Source organism: Triturus cristatus, chromosome 11, assembly GCF_964204655.1.
Source record: "Triturus cristatus chromosome 11, aTriCri1.1, whole genome shotgun sequence".
Lineage (NCBI taxonomy): Eukaryota > Metazoa > Chordata > Amphibia > Caudata > Salamandridae > Triturus > Triturus cristatus.
The window spans coordinates 891248618-891263907 of NC_140594.1; the positions used below are offsets into that span (position 1 = coordinate 891248618).

A 15290-nucleotide genomic window follows, 5' to 3' on the forward strand; every position below is an offset into this window, starting at 1 on the left:
AAAGTATCTGCATCAATAGTTTCCATATTTTTTTTCAAATCCAAGGGCAAATACACCACTCTACCTTTTAAACCTCTCAGTAAATCTGAAGGAGGTAATTTACCAGTTTTGGGCTCCATACGTACTATGGTCTGGAACGGATGAACACATTGAATGAGTATAGACTCATATGTATTTAATTCAGAAAGTTCAGCAGGAATAGCATCCAATTCTAAATTATTATGTACAGCTCTGGTCGGCATTCTATTTTCCTCTAACTTGTTGTAGCAGTATTTACAAATACGCTGATCTTCACCCAATTCAAAACAATTTTCAAGAAATATATATGTGGCAAAATCCATCCACTTATAATTATCTTCATTTTCACTCTTTCTGTAGAGATCAACATTCCTAGTTTGTTTTCTATAATGAGTTCTGCGGCAACAAATACAAGTAACATTTGGTCTTTCATTAGAGACTATTGCAAATTTTGTTATGTGATCATTAAATGTCTTACTTACACAAGGTTCTACATTCTCTTCCACTTCTGCCTCATTTACTGTGTCCTTCTCTGCACTGTTTTGTTCAGGACCAAAGTAACAAAACTGAATTTCATCAACAACCTTCTCTACATCTGATACCGTTCCTCGGAACAGAGCCCTATTCAATTCATTTAACTGTATTGCTGGACTTTTGGCAAAATACAACCGTCTCACAAACTTTCTCATTTCAGTATGATGAACAGCCAGCATCCTAAAATGATGGAAAACACTATTGCACACTTTTCTAGATAGACAAGCAAGAGAATGACCCTGCAAACCAGTATTCTCTCTCACTCTGCATGGATCCAGACTTTGAAGCACCTTAATCTTTTGTTTTACACTTTTTTTACTATATTCTCTTAGAAACTCTCGAAATCTGTCAATAGATTCCTGACGCACAGTGCAAATACTACTACAATTCCAAGTGTACACTGGGGCTTTAGGACGTCTCCCCATTGCCTCATCTGCCATCACTTGTACCTCATCTCTTGGAACCATTATCTCCTTCTCCATTATGCAACCATTTTTTACTTCGTATGAACGACCTCTGGTGTCAACTGCATGCAGCAAACTATTACTTTGAAAATAGCTTTCTTCATTAAAAAAAGGTTCACTACTTGAACTATGCATCCACTTTCCTAAAAACACTTTACAAAAGTTTGTTCTGTTCACTACTCTTTTGCTTTTGCTTTGTGATTTCAGGACATTAACCATTTTATCTAATGTACGCATCCTATTCAAAATTAATATGAATAGTTTCCTTTTTAATTCTAATGCTTTTGCTGCAATGGCTTCAATTTCTTTTTTTCTCTTGTAATATTTAGCCTTTTGCTTATATTTCTTTATATCCTTTATCAAATTGGACATAACTCTTCTCTGAAACATTTTTCTACGTATCTCTTTAAATGCTGTTTTTCTGTTTATGTTAAACTTTTCAATTGCAGAAGGTATATTTGCATTAACTAAATCCTCAATTTTTTGCTGTTCTGTAGGTTTTGTTACATTTTTCCGAGAACAGACATTTTGTACATTTTTGTTTGTTTTCAATATTTTGTTTAGGAATTGTTTTTTTTGCTTACCAGAAGATTTTTTCTTTTTCCCAACATCAGCATCTTCTACTAACTTTGGTCCTCCAGTTGTCTTCAAATATAGTTTTTTTTTTAGCGTTTTTTGAACTCGAGATTTTGTAGGCATCTTAAATTTTGTTCACTGTTCTTCAGCAATACCTGAAAAAAACTAAAAAAAAAATCCTTTATTGTATTTAAATATATTACTACATTTCTTTTCACAATAGTCACAAAACGAAATTTCTTTGCCATTTTGAATGCACACAAACTGCTCTTTTTTTTAAATTTATTTAAATGCACATGTCCAAGCTGTTTTTTTTTTTCAGACCACCACCGTGTGTATTCTCTGTGACTGCCTACACTCCAGCAGGGGCAACCAGCCTTAGTGATGCTGAATGTATTTGCATTACAGACTTAAACCTGAAAACCCCACTCGCTTCTAATTACTGTGCATGACTATACATGGCAAGCACATGGGTGTGTGCTAAGCCTCTGCTTCTTCCCCCAAAAATTCGCTCCTCTTTTCCATCTACTGCAACTGTGAAATCACCAGAGCAAGACGCAATAAATTTCTGCCTATAATTCTTCTATGCACACAGAGTCATGTTTTCACATTAGTGCCAAAACGAAATTTCTTTGCCAATTTGAAAGCACACTTACTGCTCTTTTTTTTTTGGGCCAAGTGAAAATCTCTTTTTACACTTTGAAATCACTTTTACAGACTGACACATTCTGAAACCTTTTTTTTAAATTTATTTAAATGCACATGTCCAAGCTGTTTTTTTTTCAGACCACCACCGTGTGTATTCTCTGTGACTGCCTACACTCCAGCAGGGGCAACCAGCCTTAGTGATGCTGAATGTATTTGCATTACAGACTTAAACCTGAAAACCCCACTCGCTTCTAATTACTGTGCATGACTATACATGGCAAGCACATGGGTGTGTGCTAAGCCTCTGCTTCTTCCCCCAAAAATTCGCTCCTCTTTTCCATCTACTGCAACTGTGAAATCACCAGAGCAAGACGCAATAAATTTCTGCCTATAATTCTTCTATGCACACAGAGTCATGTTTTCACATTAGTGCCAAAACGAAATTTCTTTGCCTATTTGAAAGCACACTTACTGCTCTTTTTTTTTCGGGCCAAGTGAAAATCTCTTTTTACACTTTGAAATCACTTTTACAGACTGACACATTCTGAAACCTTTTTTTTAAATTTATTTAAATGCACATGTCCAAGCTGTTTTTTTTTCAGACCACCACCGTGTGTATTCTCTGTGACTGCCTACACTCCAGCAGGGGCAACCAGCCTTAGTGATGCTGAATGTATTTGCATTACAGACTTAAACCTGAAAACCCCACTCGCTTCTAATTACTGTGCATGACTATACATGGCAAGCACATGGGTGTGTGCTAAGCCTCTGCTTCTTCCCCCAAAAATTCGCTCCTCTTTTCCATCTACTGCAACTGTGAAATCACCAGAGCAAGACGCAATAAATTTCTGCCTATAATTCTTCTATGCACACAGAGTCATGTTTTCACATTAGTGCCAAAACGAAATTTCTTTGCCTATTTGAAAGCACACTTACTGCTCTTTTTTTTTCGGGCCAAGTGAAAATCTCTTTTTACACTTTGAAATCACTTTTACAGACTGACACATTCTGAAACCTTTTTTTTAAATTTATTTAAATGCACATGTCCAAGCTGTTTTTTTTTCAGACCACCACCGTGTGTATTCTCTGTGACTGCCTACACTCCAGCAGGGGCAACCAGCCTTAGTGATGCTGAATGTATTTGCATTACAGACTTAAACCTGAAAACCCCACTCGCTTCTAATTACTGTGCATGACTATACATGGCAAGCACATGGGTGTGTGCTAAGCCTCTGCTTCTTCCCCCAAAAATTCGTTCCTCTTTTCCATCTACTGCAACTGTGAAATCACCAGAGCAAGACGCAATAAATTTCTGCCTATAATTCTTCTTTGCACACAGAGTCATGTTTTCACATTAGTCCCAAAACGAAATTTCTTTGCCAATTTGAAAGCACACTTACTGCTCTTTTTTTTTGGGCCAAGTGAAAATCTCTTTTTACACTTTGAAATCACTTTTACAGACTGACACATTCTGAAACCTTTTTTTTAAATTTATTTAAATGCACATGTCCAAGCTGTTTTTTTTTCAGACCACCACCGTGTGTATTCTCTGTGACTGCCTACACTCCAGCAGGGGCAACCAGCCTTAGTGATGCTGAATGTATTTGCATTACAGACTTAAACCTGAAAACCCCACTCGCTTCTAATTACTGTGCATGACTATACATGGCAAGCACATGGGTGTGTGCTAAGCCTCTGCTTCTTCCCCCAAAAATTCGCTCCTCTTTTCCATCTACTGCAACTGTGAAATCACCAGAGCAAGACGCAATAAATTTCTGCCTATAATTCTTCTATGCACACAGAGTCATGTTTTCACATTAGTGCCAAAACGAAATTTCTTTGCCAATTTGAAAGCACACTTACTGCTCTTTTTTTTTCGGGCCAAGTGAAAATCTCTTTTTACACTTTGAAATCACTTTTACAGACTGACACATTCTGAAACCTTTTTTTTAAATTTATTTAAATGCACATGTCCAAGCTGTTTTTTTTTTTCAGACCACCACCGTGTGTATTCTCTGTGACTGCCTACACTCCAGCAGGGGCAACCAGCCTTAGTGATGCTGAATGTATTTGCATTACAGACTTAAACCTGAAAACCCCACTCGCTTCTAATTACTGTGCATGACTATACATGGCAAGCACATGGGTGTGTGCTAAGCCTCTGCTTCTTCCCCCAAAAATTCGCTCCTCTTTTCCATCTACTGCAACTGTGAAATCACCAGAGCAAGACGCAATAAATTTCTGCCTATAATTCTTCTATGCACACAGAGTCATGTTTTCACATTAGTGCCAAAACGAAATTTCTTTGCCTATTTGAAAGCACACTTACTGCTCTTTTTTTTTCGGGCCAAGTGAAAATCTCTTTTTACACTTTGAAATCACTTTTACAGACTGACACATTCTGAAACCTTTTTTTTAAATTTATTTAAATGCACATGTCCAAGCTGTTTTTTTTTCAGACCACCACCGTGTGTATTCTCTGTGACTGCCTACACTCCAGCAGGGGCAACCAGCCTTAGTGATGCTGAATGTATTTGCATTACAGACTTAAACCTGAAAACCCCACTCGCTTCTAATTACTGTGCATGACTATACATGGCAAGCACATGGGTGTGTGCTAAGCCTCTGCTTCTTCCCCCAAAAATTCGCTCCTCTTTTCCATCTACTGCAACTGTGAAATCACCAGAGCAAGACGCAATAAATTTCTGCCTATAATTCTTCTATGCACACAGAGTCATGTTTTCACATTAGTGCCAAAACGAAATTTCTTTGCCAATTTGAAAGCACACTTACTGCTCTTTTTTTTTCGGGCCAAGTGAAAATCTCTTTTTACACTTTGAAATCACTTTTACAGACTGACACATTCTGAAACCTTTTTTTTAAATTTATTTAAATGCACATGTCCAAGCTGTTTTTTTTTCAGACCACCACCGTGTGTATTCTCTGTGACTGCCTACACTCCAGCAGGGGCAACCAGCCTTAGTGATGCTGAATGTATTTGCATTACAGACTTAAACCTGAAAACCCCACTCGCTTCTAATTACTGTGCATGACTATACATGGCAAGCACATGGGTGTGTGCTAAGCCTCTGCTTCTTCCCCCAAAAATTCGCTCCTCTTTTCCATCTACTGCAACTGTGAAATCACCAGAGCAAGACGCAATAAATTTCTGCCTATAATTCTTCTATGCACACAGAGTCATGTTTTCACATTAGTGCCAAAACGAAATTTCTTTGCCAATTTGAAAGCACACTTACTGCTCTTTTTTTTTCGGGCCAAGTGAAAATCTCTTTTACAGACTGACACATTATGAATCCACCATGTGTAACTACAACAAAAACAATTCCCATTTCTATTATTCATTTCTTAAGTTACCACATTCATCCCCTCTCAAACTGTAAACTCACCTTTAAAATTAGTTAGTTGTGAAAGAAATGTGTCACTCAAACAGCAGATTATCAGAGCCAGGATCTCTGTTGTGTTCACCTCTCTCCTCTCAGCAGAACCAGATAATGGCAAACTTTCCCTCTATTTTTCCACACATATACATGTAAGTTTCAAATCTCAGTGCTTTCCCCTTTTTTTCAAATGTAATGACACATTTCTATTGGTTGAAAACCAACCCTTTTCCAAAAGTACCCTGCCCCCAACTTGACTTCTGCCTAGTACCCTTCCCCCAACTTGACTTCTGCCTGCTACCATAGCAACAGCTCATGGAACACTGCTGTGTGCAGTTAGGTCAGAAGTTCGACACACAATGTTTCAATTCCACAGAGCAAGAGTGCTTGACTTTTCAATCCTAACAGCAAATCCATAGTACTGTTCTTTGGTTACACATTTTTTTGTACCAATACAAAACATGCTTCTATTAATTTTCACATACAGCCTAGTTTTTTTTCTAGAATGGTATGAAACAGCCAATCAGTTCTTTTTGTTTTGTAAAAAATATGTATGCCTCCATTTCCAAACTGTCTTTCTTTTCATATTGCCATTCTACTGAAAGACACCTCCTGAGTGCATCCAGTTCTCCTTTGAAGATGTTCACAGTGTGGATTGTAGGGCACAGCTATGTCTTCTGGAGTGAAAAGTTTGCAGAGAAAACAGATATGGTGAGAGACCTTGCTTTGCCAAATGTAGACATTAAATGGATTGGTCAGAGAGGGTTAAAGTGGCACCAATTGATGCCATTGGTGAAATCCTTCATGCAAATCCAACACCCTGACCTCATAATAGTGCACTGTGGTGGCAATGACCTAGGCACTTTGACTGGGGTAGGTCTGGAAATGCTTATGAAGGACACCTTTGCACAACTGTTTACACTTTTCCCTAAAACTGCCTTTGTGTTTTCCAACATATGCCAAAGGCAAAAATGGAACTGGTCCAATCATTTCTGTCCACAGATTGACAAAGCAAGAAAGCACGTCAACAAATCTGTTTCTGCTTTCCTCCGTGACTATGGTATGGGTGCCATTTACCACAACAACTTGCGTTACGACATGCAAGACATTTATAGAGGAGATGGTGTGCACTTCAATGATGAAGGGAACAGAGTCTTCCTCTTGAACCTTAGACTCTGCATCGGTACTTACTTGTAGGTACCACTAAAAAAATGACTCCATAAACACAACAGCTCTTTTTAGAGCTCCCTAATTTCTAAACTCTTAAATCTGATTTTCATTTATTTATTATTTTTTTTTTACCGTACGCTTACCGTAAGCTTACCGTACGCGTACCCCGTGATTTTTTTAAAAATCAATAAATGTTTTTTTTGTACTTTTCTGTCCTTCTTTGACCCCCTTACAATTGTTAGGGGGTCTGTAACTCTCCTCATTGCCCCCTTTCCTTGTTTTCACTCTTTTTTTTCAGAGTGAAATACACAAAATGGCGGCCGCCGCTTCCTGGTTTCGGCCGATCCGAATGTTTACTAAGATCTAAGAGCCAATCAGAATCGCGCTCGCGCACGCCACCGTACGCTTACCGTAAGCGTACGGTAAGCGTACCGTAAGCTGGCTCAGATATATATATTGATTTAAAGGCTATTTTCTCAGAATCTACTGAACAGATTTACACCAAACCTACAAAAGGCACTTCCTTGACCTAGGGACTACCTCTCTGCCAAATTTCGAGTAATTCTGTTCAGCCGTTCGGGCTGTAGCTCGTTCTAAAGGTCCTATGGAAAAATGCATGGGAAAAACGCGTTTTGGGACCCCCCTTTTATCTCAGCCCCCGCTTGACGGATCCCCCCGAGACTTTCAGGGTAGGAGCGGAGCGTAGCGCCCCACCTATTTTGAGAAATTCGCGAGGATTCATCGACCGGCGTCAAAGTTATTCAAAATAGAATGTTGAGGTTTTCCTATGGAAACGTGGTCCTAACTATAACTACCTACTGGCGACCGCCAGTAGGTAATATATATATATATATATCAAAGCACTCCACCACTGCTTGCAATCCTTATCACAGAGCACGGACCACGAAATAAGTGCTAAGAGTTTTATTTAATGTCCTATATTATCTACTGGCGGTCGCCAGTAGATAGTTATAGTTAGGATCGTGTTTCCATAGGAAATCCGCAACATTCTATTTGGAATAACTTTGGCGCCGATTGACGAATCCTCGCGAAATTTTCAAAATAGGTGGGGCGCTCCGCTCCTTCCCTGAAAGTCTCGGGGGGGATTCGTCAAGCGGGGGCTGAGAAAAAGGGGGGTCCCAAAACGCGTTTTCCCCATGCATTTTTCCATAGGATCTTTAGTCCAAGCTACAGCCCGAACGGCTGAACAGAATTACTTGAAATTTGGCAGAGAGGTAGTCCTCAGGTCAGGGATGTGCCTTTTGCAGGTCTGGTGTAAATCTGTTCAGTATTTCCTGAGAAAATAGCATTTAAAAGCATATATATATCTATAAGCGCGCACCGTGATTTACATCACTGATGACATATGTGTGTTTCTGAAAAAAAAATATTTGTAATATATGTATAGCTAAAAATTAATGGAAGAAGACATGGGTAAATAAGTGACTAAATACAGTGATGTAATATCTAATGTCATCAGCAGAGGATTGCGGTCGCGTGAGTTATAGTTGCCTGCACTAACTATAACGGGGGAATTTCAATGGTTTTTCACGAGTGAAATGTCCAGCTAACTATAACATGTGTGAAACCTATGGTTTTTTAAGTGATATATATATATATATATATATATATATATATATATATATACACTCGTAGACTGGAAATTGTCAACCATTTATTGCATCAGGTATCTCTGGACAGGACCTGTTCCGGCTTTCAAGAAGCCTTTGTCGAATTGAAAAAGCGCCATTTTATGAAATATCTACTCTCCGCTTGATACAAATTAGATCAGCAAAAACAAAATACATATAAATTTTCGTTTTCAGCATATTTGCGTCATCAAAATTTATAGCGAGTACTCAAGCGTACATTGCACAATTAGTTACTAATGATAACTGCCTGCAGTAGAGACGCAGTGTACTCTATATACATTTTGATGACGCAAATATGCTAAAAATGAGAATTTTATAGTATTTTGTTGATGGTTATCTGATTTGTACCACATGGAGAGTATATATATTTCACAAAATGGCAGCTTTTCAGTTCGACAGACTGCTTGACAGCCGAAACTTGTCCTGTCCTGAAGCATGTGGTTGACCTCTTCCAGTCTTCGAGTTATGTTTTTCTCTCTGAATGGGGACGTTTGAGTGGCATTTAAAAGGTGCCAGGTGTCGGGTCTCACCGTGCACCACCAGCTTTGAAGTGCCGGCCGGCAAAACTGCATTGAGTTGGAGCAAATATATATATTTTTTCCCCCAAATAGTTTGGGAGGGCTGAGATGAAGACATATCATTAAAATATGTGAAAACAAAAAGGGGAAATACGACGCTGTACGCCTCCATCTTTGACCTATTTCTTTAGTGGAAGTCAAGTTCTAGGCTAGAGAGGCATTAAACATTAAAACCTGTAGTGTGTTTCTTTCACACTCATTGCACACCATATACTACTCGGAAAGACGTAGTCTAAGAAATCTGATAGGTCTGAATATTGGGTTGAGAGATTCCCCCAAAGGCTGAGAGACTTTTAACTACACAGATGTTTGCCTCAATCTAACTTCTTCAAAATGTAGATTACAAACCTGTTGCCAGGATGACACCTTTGAACCAGACACCAATGTCTTCAGAGAGAAAGTGCATTTGCAGATGATCCAATGAGCTATTTGAATTATTCTTATTTGCTTTATTTTTAAAGAAAAGTGTAGGAATTATAAAGAACATGACCTTCAGTTATCATGTAAGTATTAGTTTTTTAACAATGCTTACCAAAATGTGCCTTGTGGGTCCTGAAAGTCCAAGCAATAAGATGCCTTTAAAATCTGTTTTTATCTCATCACATTTGCTACACTTCAATTACAGAGGTAAAATGTCAGGCCTTGTCTTCTGACAAATTGCTAAAAAATGTTAAAATGAGGATTGGTGTTTACAAACTCCTCTTACTTTGCAGTGAGAGAAAGAAAAAGTAAAGTGAATTTTGTGTCAATCTAGCTGTGGAACAGTGTGTGTCAAAGAAATGCTGTAAGATGTCCTTTTTTTGTAAAACACAACAACATATAAATATCTGTAAATTAACTGTACACATTCAGCATGTCAGAAAGCAAAATTGATGCACATTTTTGGGTACTTCTGAAGTGTGATGGAAACAAAGATTTTATGAGGATCAAAACCAATCAAGACACTTTTACGTGGTGATGGACAAATGATAAATATTCACTGAAACCCGATTTCCACACATGATCAATTGTGTGCAATATCGTTTTTTGCAGTAAAACTGTATGCCTGCAAACATGTAGTGGCCATTTCAATAGAGTGAATGTGCCGTCTGTCAATGACAGTGTGCTACCACACAACGCTTTAGTTACATTCCAAACTCGCCCGCCTCATGTCCATTAGCGTAAGGTGGGTCGCATAGGTTCGTCATGCTAAAAAGTAGGATGTGGTTCTAAAAAAGTTTGGGAAGCACTTTAAAAAAAATAATAATAATTCTTTCTTGTGAAAATGACAGCGGAGCTTGAGTCTATTTAAATCCAATCTAGCACTCTTCTTTGTTTTTAATGTATTATTTTTAGATTAGTTTAACACCAGCAAAGTTTTGTTGAGACATCAATGAAATTAAAGCATGAAAACAATTCTGTTACAATGTAATTCCATCTTTTCCCTCTCGCTCTGCCTTGGGGGCGAATGCTGATTTCTCATCCTGACAGCAAAATGCTGCTGTCAGTCCACCTTATGAAGGGAAATGAAAATGGATGTAGGTGGAAGAGGTCCTAGGGAAGATTCGAGGAAAGCCCTTGCCCACGCATTGTCGGTTCTTGGAGAGAAAGGGGGTGCCTTCTTCATAGTGACTGGGGAGATATGGGTAGGCCTGGGCGTCAAATTCCGTTCCGCTCGCGGAATTTGCGGAATTTGGGCAATTTTGCGTTCCGCGGAGAACGCGAAATTGCCCAAAAATCTGCATTCTGCGACTTCGCAAAATTTTTGCTTGTTCGCGTTCTCAATATGCGTGTTCGCGAGATATTTCACCCCGAGCACGCAAATAGCGATCGCGAACAGGAAAAAAGTATCGCGAACAAGCAATTCCGCGTGTTCGCGGAATTTCTGCGTGTTCGCGGAGATTTTTTGCCGTTTCGCGGAGATTTGCGTAACGCGATTACGCAAATTCCGCCCACCCCTAGATATGGGATGGCTTTCGGCTGTTGTTTCTCCGTTGTGAGGAAACAAGCTTCAATTAAGTCCTACAATGCCTTTCACTGTAAAGAAGGGATTCAGAACGCCCACCCCCTCTCTTTATTGCATTATCAGTGATTCTGCATGCACATCAGTGAAATGCTGAGGAAAATAGTTATACAGAGTGCATTAGAGAGCTACGCCATTATCACCACGTTTGCAGTTGCAAATTGAAAACAAGCTAAAGTCGAGCGAGGCTGCCTGGGAAGTATCGTTTAAACGTTAGGGGGGATTAAAGTGCTTTTTGAGCAGAAAACAACGTGAAGCAATTTGCTCAGAGACCCGGCTTAGTGCTTGGAGTTCAGCAGCTGTGATTTATTCAGCGGTGGGGACCCGCTGCTGTCAGGTGGAATGCCCATCATCTGCCTCCGCATGGACGCGGCGCGTCTGGGGTCCCCCGGTTCTGACATGGCGTCCCAACTGGCCTCCGAGATGTACCATGTGGTCGGGAGCGTGGGCACGTCCCAGGGATCCAGGCTGGCGCAAATGGGTCTGTACCTGGTTTGGCGTGCGTTTGATGCTTGTAGTAGGGTGCACCTTCTCGAAAGATTAAGAGGATGTCTGCTGGCCCTCGTGTTTGTGGTGGTACTATTGGGTACATGTTCATGTGTTCTGCTGCATTAGGCCATTTAAGCATATTTTAAAAAGACACATAAAACGCATGCACTGTTTTATGTGTTTTAGAAGAAATTTCAAGAAATGGTGATACGTTATGCCTTGCAGTTTGTATCTTAACGTTTTTCTATAACTATACATTTTATTATAGTTGAATTCTTTAACTTATTTATTTTCACACGTTGTATTTAGTATTTTATTTGTCATTCTAGCAGTATCTGAGTAGTGAAAAGTGCATTTTCCCAGTACAATTACATAAGTAGATATTTCATATACAAATTATGCAGGTGGGATCCATGACAGCTCGTATGTATTCAAGGAAGACACTTTAACTAGCACTTTTCAAAATGCATTAATGGTCAATTTCTTCCGAATTCTTTACGAAAATAAAGGTCACCGTTTCTTCCCAATACTCACGCAGCCTGTGTGTTCTCAGACTCCACACCCAGTGCCACGGAGGCTTTTCCGTTCACAGCAAATATTTGCAGGATTTTCAAAACAATGTTTCGTTTTAGCCTCAATATTATTAATTTACTTACTAAATGCAAATTTTGACATGAAGAAAGCTCTGTGATATTTTTTTCAATCTGTCTTTTGCCGGATTCCATTTATTTAAGTATAGACAGGTTAGTACTTTCTGACCACTGGTTCTAATTGAGTGGTACAACAAGTAGATTACTATTAACCCTACAAGATATAATTTATTTTCACTATCAAGAGGAAAACGTTCTTTTTTTGTACTCGTTTTACTTCTGGGAACATGAAAACTACATTGAGAAGATACTGGGTGAGTGTTCTGCTCTCTAATAGTTTTGGCATTTTTGTTTTATTTTCCTCTTTCCTTTTGAATATTTGTTATATGTATGCATAATGCACCTGCCCTGTGTATGCAGCTTGCAGGTGGTCTCTTGTGATATTATGGTCACTTTCATCCTATGTCTTACTCTTTGCACATGATATGTTCCCAGCTGACTTTAACTCTGTGTCTGAAGCAGTGTGCACAGCTCTTGATGGGTCTACAAGCCTGTGCTTAATTTGAGCCGGTGGTTTCCTGTGCTCAGCACCGGTACTTAATTGTCAACACCAGCGCTTGTGACAGTCTGCCACAATGGGGTGCTGTCTGGCTAATTTAGAGATGACCACAACAACAGTTAATTATTTATTGAATATACATTAAAAATGACTATTACCTGCCGGCCAAGCCATTCTTATAGCAATGGGGGCCTGAAATAGACCGAATTTCCACACTTGTAGGAGTGTGATTGTCAGTAGTTGTGCAGTTACTATCATTGGCTGCATCGCAGGGGCAATGTGTGGTGCAAGCTGCAGTAGCCTCCTGACTAGAGCCCTGGCACTTTTTTTTTTAATACAAATTAAGCACTGCTACCATCAGGTTTTGTGTGGTAGCCCACCACCACACATAATGGAACCAAACTAGACAGATCACTATTCAAGCAAAAACATGAGGCGATCGATATTTGCAGCAAGTAAGCAAGACAGCAGTAACTGCTGAAAGACCACAGCTGATGTTTCATTAAGTTATAATTCCTGTGGGATGCCAATGTTAAAGTAAAGCTTTTACTTGGTTTCCGCTACATCCATTTGTTTCTTCAATGTAACATTAGCTGGCAAAAATGGCTCCGCGCATTAACACTTGCCGCCGACATCTAATATGATCCGCTGTCATGAGTTAGAATCTAGGTATGGCCAGTTCAGTCTTCCATCTTCCTGAGGTTGGTAAATATAATAATATTACATTTGGTAGCAATAATAACTCTCATTTACAATGCTTAGAAATTATTGAGGTGCAAGTATGAGTGCTATGTGGAAAAGAATTGTTTTAAATCAATGTTTTTTAAAAAGTATTTAGTCTTATTTTATTATTTATAATTCTATCATGCATGCTGGATCACATGTTTATATTTTATGGTTATAGTTTATCTTTTTGTTTTTAAACCTCGATGGACAATAATGTGCCCATGAATTTATGCTAGAATTAAAATTATTGGATCACTAGAGTGTTTTAACTACGATAATGTTTTTCTTTCTCATCACATGTTTAAAATATATCATATACTCTATCCACCTAGAAGTTTTACACCTAATAGAGTTTTTTTTCTTATAATTTTTTTTATTATGCAGCCTTCATTTGCACTCATTGCTAATAGAGGAATATAAAAAGTGCAGGAATTCCTTTTAGTCCATGGACATGCCATGGCTACCCAACGATTTCTACATAGTCCCTAATAAACATTATGATAAGTACCAGAATTGCGTAGTCGAAGGTTCCTATGCTCCCATAGTGCGCTCTAAATCCAAGCGCCTTTTACTGCTCCTCGATTCTTATTGAGTGGAGTTAAATTGGTCTGTAGACCTTGTGTTTGGTTTCAAGTTGTTTAGAGGTGAGTCACATTGGAAAAATGACTAGGGGGGTGTAATCTTGGACGCTGCTACTCACCCGAGGCCGCGCTGGTGAACCGTTTGTTGCTGAGCCGCTCCTGGGGTGCCCACGCTGTTTGTCCCCACTGTCGGCGCCCAACGCTATCGCGCCGTGACAGGGGGAGACTACAGCTCCCAGGCTGCTTAGCGGCCACTTCCGCCTTCCGCTTGTCTTCGCGCCCGGAGGCGCTTAAAAGGCTGAGGCTCCCTCGGTGGAGCGGGGGTGTAATCTTGGACGCTGCTACTCACCCGAGGCCGCGCTGGTGAACCGTTTGTTGCTGAGCCGCTCCTGGGGTGCCCACGCTGTTTGTCCCCACTGTCGGCGCCCAACGCTATCGCGCCGTGACAGGGGGAGACTACAGCTCCCAGGCTGCTTAGCGGCCACTTCCGCCTTCCGCTTGTCTTCGCGCCCGGAGGCGCTTAAAAGGCTGAGGCTCCCTCGGTGGAGCGGGGGTGTAATCTTGGACGCTGCTACTCACCCGAGGCCGCGCTGGTGAACCGTTTGTTGCTGAGCCGCTCCTGGGGTGCCCACGCTGTTTGTCCCCACTGTCGGCGCCCAACGCTATCGCGCCGTGACAGGGGGAGACTACAGCTCCCAGGCTGCTTAGCGGCCACTTCCGCCTTCCGCTTGTCTTCGCGCCCGGAGGCGCTTAAAAGGCTGAGGCTCCCTCGGTGGAGCGGGGGTGTAATCTTGGACGCTGCTACTCACCCGAGGCCGCGCTGGTGAACCGTTTGTTGCTGAGCCGCTCCTGGGGTGCCCACGCTGTTTGTCCCCACTGTCGGCGCCCAACGCTATCGCGCCGTGACAGGGGGAGACTACAGCTCCCAGGCTGCTTAGCGGCCACTTCCGCCTTCCGCTTGTCTTCGCGCCCGGAGGCGCTTAAAAGGCTGAGGCTCCCTCGGTGGAGCGGGGGTGTAATCTTGGACGCTGCTACTCACCCGAGGCCGCGCTGGTGAACCGTTTGTTGCTGAGCCGCTCCTGGGGTGCCCACGCTGTTTGTCCCCACTGTCGGCGCCCAACGCTATCGCGCCGTGACAGGGGGAGACTACAGCTCCCAGGCTGCTTAGCGGCCACTTCCGCCTTCCGCTTGTCTTCGCGCCCGGAGGCGCTTAAAAGGCTGAGGCTCCCTCGGTGGAGCGGGGGTGTAATCTTGGACGCTGCTACTCACCCGAGGCCGCGCTGGTGAACCGTTTGTTGCTGAGCC

General features: G+C 41.0%; 1 protein-coding gene across 7 annotated transcripts in view; it reads left to right on the top strand.

The window, feature by feature from the left end:
* The window catches only part of PLCH1 (phospholipase C eta 1), a 944957-nt gene that overhangs the window by 406385 nt on the left and 523282 nt on the right, over positions 1–15290 (top strand). For 4 of the 7 annotated variants that reach the window (XM_085634799.1, XM_085634801.1, XM_085634803.1 and 1 more), the window contains exon 1: positions 11393–11521. The exons of the other annotated variants lie outside the window; for them this stretch is intronic. In XM_085634799.1, coding sequence (XP_085490925.1) covers positions 11404–11521 — 118 coding nt within the window. In that variant the 5' untranslated portion in view covers positions 11393–11403. Of the gene's footprint in view, positions 1–11392; positions 11522–15290 lie in introns of those variants that run through there. 7 annotated transcript variants of the gene reach the window in all.